This window comes from Galeopterus variegatus, unplaced genomic scaffold (genome assembly GCF_000696425.1).
Source record: "Galeopterus variegatus unplaced genomic scaffold, G_variegatus-3.0.2 Scaffold24063, whole genome shotgun sequence".
Taxonomy (NCBI): Eukaryota; Metazoa; Chordata; class Mammalia; order Dermoptera; family Cynocephalidae; genus Galeopterus; species Galeopterus variegatus.
The window spans coordinates 387-10,251 of record NW_007750174.1 but is presented as its reverse complement, the minus strand read 5'-3'; the positions used below and the strand labels follow the sequence as shown (position 1 = coordinate 10,251).

The following is a 9,865-nucleotide window of genomic DNA, read 5'->3' as shown; positions in this document are numbered from 1 at the left end:
ATGCCCATCTCCCTACAGCCTCGCCAGCACCGTACACTATCAAACGTTTGGATTTTTGCCAATCTAAGTGAAAAATAATTTCTTAAATTTGCATTTTTCTTATTATGAGTGAGGTTGTACATTAGGAGTCATTTGAATTTCTCTTTCTGTGAACTATCTGTTTTTATCCATTCACCATTTCCACTGGATCTTTATCAAACTGTTTTATTTATTTACTTATTTATGAATTTATTTTTGGTGGCTGGCTGGTATGGAGATTGAATCTTGGATCTTGGTGTTATCAGCACCACGTTCTAACCAACTGAGCTAACTGGCCAGCCCCTATTGAACTATTTCACAGAAGTCCTTTATCTGTGATGGAAAGTAGCCCTTTATTACTGCTCTGAGTTTTTCCAGTTCTTTATTTTTTTCATCTTTCAACTTTTTTTTTGCCATGCAGGAAAAAAAATATTTTTGTGAGGTCAAATATATTAATCTTTGTTTTATGGCTTCTGCTTCTTGTGTCATAGTTACAGATGCTGTCCCCACAGAAGTTGAAAAAGAATTTGCCCATGCTTTGCTCTAGAATTTTTATGGTTTTACTTTTTTACATTTAGATGTTTGACCCATGAGGATTTCTCCTGGTATGCAGTATGAGCTGTGAATCAACTTTGTTTTTATGTTTTTCCAGAAGGCTAGCCAGTTGTTCCAGCATTATTACAGTCTGTCCTTCCCTACTGAGATGCCACAATTTAACACATACTAAATTCCCGTATGTATTTATGCCCACATAAATATTTGGACTTTCTCACTTGTGCCATTGGTCCATTTGTATCTGCATGTAGCAGAAACTCAATTTTGTGATCATCAAGTGTTTAAAATGTGTTTTAATTTTTGGTTGGGACATTGACTCCTCACTCCTCTTTTTTAGAGTTTTCCTGGCTTTTCTAGTTAGCTTATGTCTTCATCGCAATTTTAAAATCATCTTGTCCTATTAAAACACATGCACACACACACAAAAAACCCCGTTGGTGTATTTTATTGGGATCACATTAAAGGTATGAATTATCTGAGGGAGAACTGATACCTCCATGTTGCTGACTCTTCCTGTCCATGAACATGGCGTGCATGTCTATTTGTCCACAGCTACTTTCACAGAAAGGCCTTTCTTCAGCTCCCCGGACAGAATTAATATCTCCCTGCTCTGAGCCCCCATTACACCATTACACACTGACCGTACACATCAAGGTCATGCTGCAGGTGCTGGCTGATCTCTGTCTCCCACACTGCCTTGGGAGAGACGTTCCTATTCCTTTCTGTCCTCATGGCCTGGCATACAGCCCAGGCTCAGTAAATGTTCGCTGAATGACTAAGGAAAGGAAGAAAAAGCCCCAAGCCTTGTTGATCATTCATTCACCCCTAGCCTGATGTCTGCAGTCCCTGCTCCTCATGGCCTCTTCTATTTATGCCACTCTCCTCTACCCCCACAGCTCTGGAATGCCCCACGCACAGCATCTACACCAACTGCCTTCCCTCATGCTCACCTTCCTGCTGGGACCTCAATGGACAGTGCACGGGTGCCAGAGTCCCCTCCACCTGCACTGAGGGCTGCATTTGTCAGCCCGGCTATGTGCTGAAAGAGGACAAGTGTGTGCCCAGAAGTCAATGCAGCTGTAAGGATGACCAGGGCAGCTTGATCCCTGTGAGTGGGCACAGGAAGTGGGATTGGGGGCAACACACCTTGAGGATGGCACCTTCTCCTTTCCTCAGCCTCTCTCAGCCCATGACACCCGTGTCTCTATGGCCAACCCTGGGCTGTGAAGGCTGGTGTGAGTGGCACGGTTATCTCCAGCCAGGCCTGGGCTGGGGGTGCTTGGCTTGGATGTGGGATCTGAGGAATCCAAACACTAGGGCATGGCATGGTGTAGTGGAAAGAGCAGGGCCTTAGTGCAGGCTGACATGGGTTTGAATCCTGATTGTACATACCACTGACCAGTTGGGTGATCTCTGTTACCTCTGTTTCCTCACCTAAAATGGGTCCAGTAGTACTTCCCCAACAGCATGCATGAGACAGCAAGCACAAGGCCTTTGGCGGGGGTGGTACAGGGTCATGAGATCCAAATTGCTCTGAAACTTAAGCCATTCAGACAGTGGGCTCAGGCTGGAGGGGTGAGAGGAGGGGGAACCAGCCCTTCCATCCTCACTCACTTCCTCTCCCTGTGGCATCTACAGGCCGGCAAGACCTGGATCTCCAGTGGTTGTACCCAGAGCTGCACCTGTGTAGGAGGCACCATTCAGTGCCAGGCCTTCCGCTGCCCCTCTGGGTCCCATTGCCAGCTCAGCAGTAACGGCAACAGCAACTGTGCACCAAACCGTAAGGGAGCCACTGGGGAAGGTGGACAGTGGGGTGCTCCGGAACACGCCAAGGAGGGGCTTAGCCTGGAGAAGCGGTGATGAGAGAAGGGCCAAGTGCAGGAGGCATGGGGTGGGCAGCTGCAGTCTCAGGAGGCCTGGCTTCTAATTCTGGCTCTCACCAGCTCTGTGGCCCTGTGTGAGTTACTAATCCTCTCCGGGACCCCTTACCTTAGGAGCAAAAAGGGGACTGGATGGGGAAATCCTCTAAGGGTTTTAATCAGGAGAGGGAGAAAGTTGAAGTTCAAGTATCCAGGAAGCCTGGGCTTAAGAGGGAGGGGAGACATTAGAGTCGAGGAGGGATTCTGGGGACTGTTCTATCTGGGCAGAGTCCCTTCTCAATATTTCCCCTTCTTGGCAGATTTGGTACCTTGCTTGGTCTTTGGGGACCCCCATTACCGCACATTTGACGGCCTCAGCTACCGATTCCAGGGCCGCATGACCTACATTCTGATAAAGACCGTGGACGAGCTCCCCAGTGGGTTGGAACGCCTGCTCGTGGAGGGACGCAACAAGCTAAATCCGCCTGTGAGCCCAGTCTTCTTGCACGAAGTGATTACCACCGTCTATGGCTATAAAGTGCAGCTCCAGGCTGGTCTGGGGCTTGTGGTAAGAGCCAGGCCAGGGCCTGGTGGGTCTGGTGAGGGAGGCGGGGCCGTGTGACACCACTTGGAGTTGGTGAAGCCTGGGCTTGCCATTCCCTGGGATGTTCCTGACAGGGGCAGGTGAACTATAGATGTCAGAGTTAGTGCCAAGCTCACTTTGTGGGAGAGGCAGAGGAGGGCAGTGGGATTGAGCAAAAAGATGGCAAAGGGCTGGCCGGCTAGCTCAGTTGGTTAGAATGCAGTGTTATAGCACCAAGGTCAAGGATTCAGAACCCAGTACAGGCCAGCCACAAAAAAAAAAAAAAAAAAGCCTGCGAGAGACAAGGGGAAGCAAAGAGGAGGACAGAGCGTGTGGTGCAAAGGTTGAGCCTGAACTGAAGAAGGACCAGGGCATCCACTTTGCCAATTTTTTGCAAGGAAGAGGTCTGGGATGCAAAAGGAGTAGGCCTGAGGGAGGCCTCTGCCACATGGGATAGCGAACTCCACTGGGGCGTCTTGTTCCACTGAATGGCTGCACAGACTGGCACGGAGATGTGTGGGCGAAGGCAGGCACAGGAAAAAGCTGCAGAGGGTCACGTTGATTCGGCACGCCCTGCAGCCCCTGTCTGCCTTCTCCAGGTCAACAACCAGAGGATGGCCATCCCCTATAGGCCCAACGAGCACCTGCAGGTGACCCTGCAGAGCCAGCGGCTGTTCTTGGTCACTGATTTTGAGCTGGCCATCAGCTTTGATGGAAGGAGCAGTGCAGGTACCTGAGAGAAGGGGAAGAGTGGAAGGGACATTTTGGGGATGGGGGAGGGAAGACCCCACCAGAGATGGGCATATCATGGCAAGAGGCCCCCTGCCTGGGATGGGGCACCCAGCTCTGGAGAGGAATGCAATCCCGGAGGAAGAGGAGTGGGGAGAGGTGGTGAGCAAAGAGTGGGGAGTCTCACTTCAGGACACCCCCTTCCTCCTGTAGTGATCTCCCTGCCCAGCACGTACCAGGGCCTTGTGCACGGCCTGTGCGGGAACTACGACAACAACAGCAGGAACGACTTCATGCTGCCCAACGGCCTCCTGACCCGGAATCCCAACACCTTTGGCAACAGTTGGGAGTCAAAGACCGAAGACGCCCTCATCCGCTCTGTCAGGTGAGAGGACTGTGGCTTGGGGGAGGTGAGCCATGGTGTCTGTCCTCGGCAGAGGAGGAACACAGCGGGGGGTGCAGAGAGACAGCCCCAGTGTTCTTATTTCCTCTCATACTGACTGCGACGGGGCACCTGCTCCATGGACATCCCAGCCATGCCCACGTGCTACCCTCAGCCTCCCTTCCCAGCTGCCATCCTTCCTCCTTAACAAGGTCCCACGTGGCCCCTCGGCTGTCTCTGCTCCAGGGCTGTAAATGTACAAGAGCAGGAAGAAGGACGAGGAGGAGAGTCGGGCTTCCACGTGTCAGAATGCAGCCCGGAGCAGCTGGCGCTCATCAACAGCACACAGGCCTGCAGGGTGCTGCTGGACCCTGAGGGCCCGTTTGCTGCTTGTCACCAGGCTGTGGCCCCAGCACCCTTTCAGGAGTGAGTCATGGGCTCAGGTGCCTGCTCTGGCCGGGCTCTGTTGGATTCACTTCTTTCTCCTTATGGCCTCAGTTCCTGTGACCCTCCCTTGACACCCCCTGATGTCTTTCTATTTGGGGTTTCAGGCCCTCTTCTGCAGTCTTCATCCCTCCCCCTCTCTGACAGTCCTCTCCCTCACTCCCCTCTATCCCAGGCACTGTGTACTTGATCTGTGTGCTGCCCGGGACCCTGAGGAGCAAGAGGAGCTGCGCTGCAGGGTCCTAGGCGGGTACGCCATCATCTGCCAGGAGGTGGGCGCTGCCGTGGCTGGCTGGCGGGACCACACTGGCTGCGGTAAGGCCACCTTCCCCACAACTGGCCCTGTTCCCCTCTGCCATTCTCCCCTCTGCTTAACTCTGTTCCCACCCCTGACCTGGTCTCGGGCTTCCTGTCTTGAGTCCTCCGTCCTTCAACTCTCACCACCTTCAACTCAGCACATCCTTCCAAGCCGGCCCCTCCTCTGTCCCACCTGGGAGCCTCCCCCCACCCCGGTCTCCCCATTCCCCTCCCTCTTGCCAATAACCGTCTTTGCTTATCCAGTTCCTTCACACCCTCTAATGTCCCAGACAAAAAGACCCCCAGATGAAGCTGGGCCATCCATTCTGGCTTCCCTGCCTATGAGCAGCTCTGCGTTCTGTTGGGCGACCTTGTGCCCCTTCTTACAGCTTTCAGCCCCCTATTCCCTATACCTGTTTGGCCAGCTGCAGCCCCAGCCTGCTTTTGACTGTGACTCTGTCCCTGCAGCCTTGGTATGTCCAGCCAATACTGTGTATCAGAGCTGTATGACGCCCTGTCCAGCATCCTGTGCCCACCTGGTGGCCCCCAGGGACTGTGAGGGCCCGTGCATGGAAGGCTGTGCCAGTATCCCAGGCTACATTTACAGCGGTGCCCAGAGCCTCCCCCTGGCCCACTGTGGCTGCAGCAGCAACGGCATCTACTACCAGGTCTGGCTGGGAGTGGGAGGCCCAGGGAGCAGAGGGGCAAAGAGAGCCAGACAAGCATGGAACCAGAACTTCTCCTCTCTGCCCTTCTCCCTTTCCCAGCTGGGTGACAGTTTTGTGAATGAAGATTGCTCTCAACGCTGCACCTGCACCAGCTTGGGGATCCTGCTGTGCGAGCCCCACCGCTGCAGCACCGGCGAAACCTGTACTCTGGGGAACCTCACCCGGGGCTGCTTCCGAGGTGGACCTGGATCCCTGTTTGGCTCCAAGTTGCCTGCACACCTTGGGGTGTCCCTGGACTGATGATTGTCCCTTCTGTCCCCTTCCTGGGACTCTCCCACATTCATGTCAGGAAGTTTTCCCTCCCTTTTTAGGGAGGGGCAAAGGAAAAGGACCCAGGCACTAAGCTCAGCACTGTGCCAGATCCTTTCTAGCAACAGCTCCCCATGATCTCCTTTAGTACTTAGTTCAGCACTTGGTGGTAAGCATAGCACCCCTATTTTATAGGTAATAAAAACGGAGTTCAGAGAAGTTATGCAATTTCCCCAAAGCCCAGGACTAGGAGGGTAGAGCCAGGATTTGGAGCCACACCAGCTGACCCCTGGCCAGTCTCAGATAGCTGCCGTTTGCCCCCCTCAGTTACCAGCGCCCAGCCACGCCTCTCCCAGGCTGTGGGTGTCCTCCCAGGGCCCCCTCTCACAATCCCTTCATCCTTGCAGAAAGCCCCTGTCTACAGAACCCCTGTAAGAATGATGGCCGGTGTCAGGAGCAAGGAGACAGCTTCAACTGCAAGTGCGAACTTGGTTATGGGGGACACCTCTGCACAGAGCCATGGGATGTCCTGCCCGTCAGAAAGCCAGGTGACAGCTGCATCCCAGGCCGGTCCCCTACCAATAACCACCTCAGAATTATTCTATATGTATAATAACACATGTAATATCTATTATAGATATTATAATGTTAAATGTTGTAGGTATTATATATTACATATTATAGTATCTAGAGGCTGGCCAGTTGGCTCAGTTGGTTAGAACATGGTGTTATAACACCAAGGTCAAGGGTTCAGATCCCCATACTGGCCAGCTACGAAAAAAAGAAAAAATTACCTGTATTATAGTATCTTTTAATAGATATAATAGAGAATATATTAGTAGTGTGGTATATGTTGTAATATATATTCAAATGTATTATATGTATTGATATAATACATATTGCATATAATAGGGATCATGTTATAATATGATCCCTAGAGATTAGCAGGACAAGGATCCTCACTCAGTCCCCATGCCCATCCCCCTGCCACATACTCTGGAGTGTTCTTTTGACTCCTAGCCTGCCCACTTCTGTGACCTCTGTGCCTCACTCCTGCTGTTGTCTCCTCCTCTTGGGTCCCTCTAGGCCTCCCCAATACCATTTATTGTGTTTCCTATCCAAAACTATGATTCTCTTGGGCCTCTGGGCCAGTGGTTCTCCAACTTCATCTGGCCTAAGACTGGGGACGGGGAGTAGCTTGTTAGCGTGTACATTCCGGGACTCAGCCCCAGAGATTCAGATTCAGTAGGTCTGGAGTGGGTCCGGAAATCTGCATTTCACCAAGTACCCAGGTGACTCATGGATGGAAGTGACTCCAGGGCTCCTCTTTCAGAAATGCTGGCTGAGTTGACGCCCTGGACGCTAGGGGCCCAGCTAGATGAACATCCCCCTAAAACAGCTTATGGGAGCTGTGTCTGGAAACGAAAAGGAGGCTGGGGGTAGCACTGAAGGCTTGGAGTCCCTGGGGACGACAGCCTCCTATAGAGAGAACCAGTCACCCAGAGATGTGGGTGGATGAGTCTTTCAGGGTGGCAACACAGGACCAAAAGGGAGTGTCTCCTCCCCTGCCCCTCGGCCCCCCACCCCTTCCTATCCCACGTCCCTGTTTCTCTTCCCTGCACCCAGAAGCATCCAACTTTGGGGCCATCCTGTTGGGAATGCTGTTGCCCATGACAGTCATAGTGCTGGCAGCGACCAGAGGGTGCATTCACAGGATGAAGAGGAGGAGGAAGATGTGAGTTCTGGGAGGGGGTGAGGAGGGGCAGGCAGGGGTGAGTAAGCAGGAGAGTGGGCCAGGCCAGGGACACAGGGAAGGCCACATGCAGACTCGTGTCTGTTTCCCACCACCTCCTAGGGAGAAAGTGCAGAGCCAGAATAGAGCCAGGCTGGAGGACACAGGTGAGGAGCACCCCACAGCCCAGAACCTCGAGGGCCAAGTTGAGTGTGCCCCCGACATGGGCTTCCTGCCTTCTCTTCATGTTGTTCCAGAACATGCCTTCAGAGTTGCTCAGTCCTGAGTTGTCCTCAAATAAGGAGATAAAATAAAATTATTTATTTTTGAGAATTTCCATGTGATTACGGTGGACAAAGTTGAGTCTGTGAGGACAGTCTTGCAGGGAGAAATATGAGACAGCTGTGTAGGGGCCGAGGGCTCGGTTCTATGCAAAATGCCCAGGGGGGAGAGGAATCCTGGTCTGAGGCGATGAAGGGCTTGCCCCATAGAGGAAGCCACATGGGGGGGTCCATTAAGCCCTGGGGAGGCCACCATCATGGGAGAGGCAGAAAGGACGGGGAGGGAAGAGGGATGCAGAGTGGGATGTAGCCTCAGACCCCAGGCTTCTGATACTTTTTCTGAGAAAAAGTCTTCACCCCAGGAATCCTAGTTCTTAGAGGAAGAACATGGCTTTGAGCTCCCCACCAAGGGAAGTGGAAGGTGATTCAGAGAAGTCTGAGTTTCCAATGATGAGATTAATCGCTGGGTAGATATTCCAAGGGTGAATGGGCCTTTGACCCTCTTAGAGGCCTCCACCCTCCGCAATCGCCCATTTCTCAAAAGTGCCAAGGGGTTACTCTGCGCACTGAGGGTGAGGTCTGGGGCAGGCTTGCTGACTTCTGGCCTCCCCCCAAGCCCCAGCGACCCACTCACCCCAGCCTGAGGCAAAGGTGCAAATATCTCGCCCCCTCCCCACCGGCTGCTGCCTCCCATCAGACATGTCCTTGCTTCTGGGAGGAGCTGGGACATCCTGCTTGGGCTGTGAGGAGGAAAGGAAAGCTGCCAACTGGGCAGGGGGTGGGTCAGGATGCAGGACCCCAAGGGGAAGGCAACTTGGGTTTAGGGATGTCAAAGCAGGCAGGACACTGGGTTTGAGAAAGGTATTACTACTGTGTGCTTACACTCTGAGATGAGCAGCCCTGAAGCCACCTTTGTGAAAGGTGGTGAGGAAAGGGTCCTGGGCAGGGAGGGATGCCCCTGGCCAGGCCACCTGCCCAGCATGGCAGGAAGGCCCTGGGCAGCCCCTGGAACTGGGCTGGGCTGCCAGGGCTCCTGCTACCCACCTGCTTTGACCTGAGCTCCCTATACTTGGTCTTTACTCTTTGCCTGTCCTGTCTCAGTCCTGCTCCCTTAACCTTTGCTTCTCCCCTCACCAGCTCTCCAAGGCAACTGACCTAGCCTGGATGTCTGGTTGGTAGAAGGAGGTGGGCTTGGGCTGGCATCCTGTGGAGGGACCCCCTCCTTCCTTGGCAGGACGGAGTCCCTCCCACCTCCTCTTGGGGGTACAAAACATGGGCGATAAGTCACCAAGGGAGAGAGGGGACAGAGAACTCAAGAGTATTAGAGACTCCAGAAGAGGGCTGCAGAGCTAGGAAATTGGGGACAGGATCGCTGCCCGAGGCTCCCTGGGCTGAGGGGCCGAGGCTGTGATTTGGGGTCCTGGCACTACAGCAGGGGGTGAGGGCAGAAATGGAAAAGGCTGCTTCAGCTAAACTAGTCTGGACCTTGTTAAGGCCTGCCCCATAGGTGTCCCAGAGGGAGGGCAGACACCTGGAGGAAAGAAAGAACCAGAAGGAAAATGGGGCAGTTGGAGTGGGGGACTGACCACATCCTCGTCTTCCAGTTTGGTAAGGAGGGAGTGAGTGGCGGGGAAGACATTCAGGTGGCTCTCCCTCCCCTTCCCAAGAGGCTGGGAGAACCTGCCTGGGCAGCATCTTGAATGGAGGAATTGTCCTCCAGCCCAGCCCAGCCAGCCGTCTGTGTGTGCATGTGGGGGGTCCCCCTCTGCCACTCCCCACTCCCTCACCCCACAGCCAAGGCCGACACTCTCCCCCATTGCCTCTAAACCAACCCCAACTGTCAACATCTGGCCCACACCTGTCTCTAGACCCCCTGCCCCAGCCTGTGCTCCCTCCTCCCTTTCAGGGCAGGATTGTGAGCTCAAGGCCTCCCCTCCCTCACACCCTCACAGCCCCCTACCGTGGCTAAGGAAGGGGGGGGAGGGCAGCCCCACCCAGGAGGTGCCCC

General features: G+C 53.7%; 1 protein-coding gene across 1 annotated transcript; it reads left to right on the top strand.

Moving 5' to 3' along the window:
• Positions 1 to 1,469: 1,469 nt before the first annotated feature.
• LOC103583540 (zonadhesin-like) lies at positions 1,470 to 7,909 on the top strand (the record flags this gene model as incomplete). Its single annotated transcript, XM_008564830.1, is given in 12 exon segments — positions 1,470 to 1,681; positions 2,212 to 2,353; positions 2,753 to 3,000; positions 3,615 to 3,744; positions 3,958 to 4,154; positions 4,395 to 4,552; positions 4,746 to 4,885; positions 5,336 to 5,535; positions 5,635 to 5,773; positions 6,252 to 6,392; positions 7,471 to 7,579; positions 7,700 to 7,909. Coding segments are annotated over 12 exon segments (1,979 nt in total), but the record flags the coding sequence as incomplete, so codon positions are not given.
• Between the last annotated feature and the right edge of the window lie 1,956 nt (positions 7,910 to 9,865).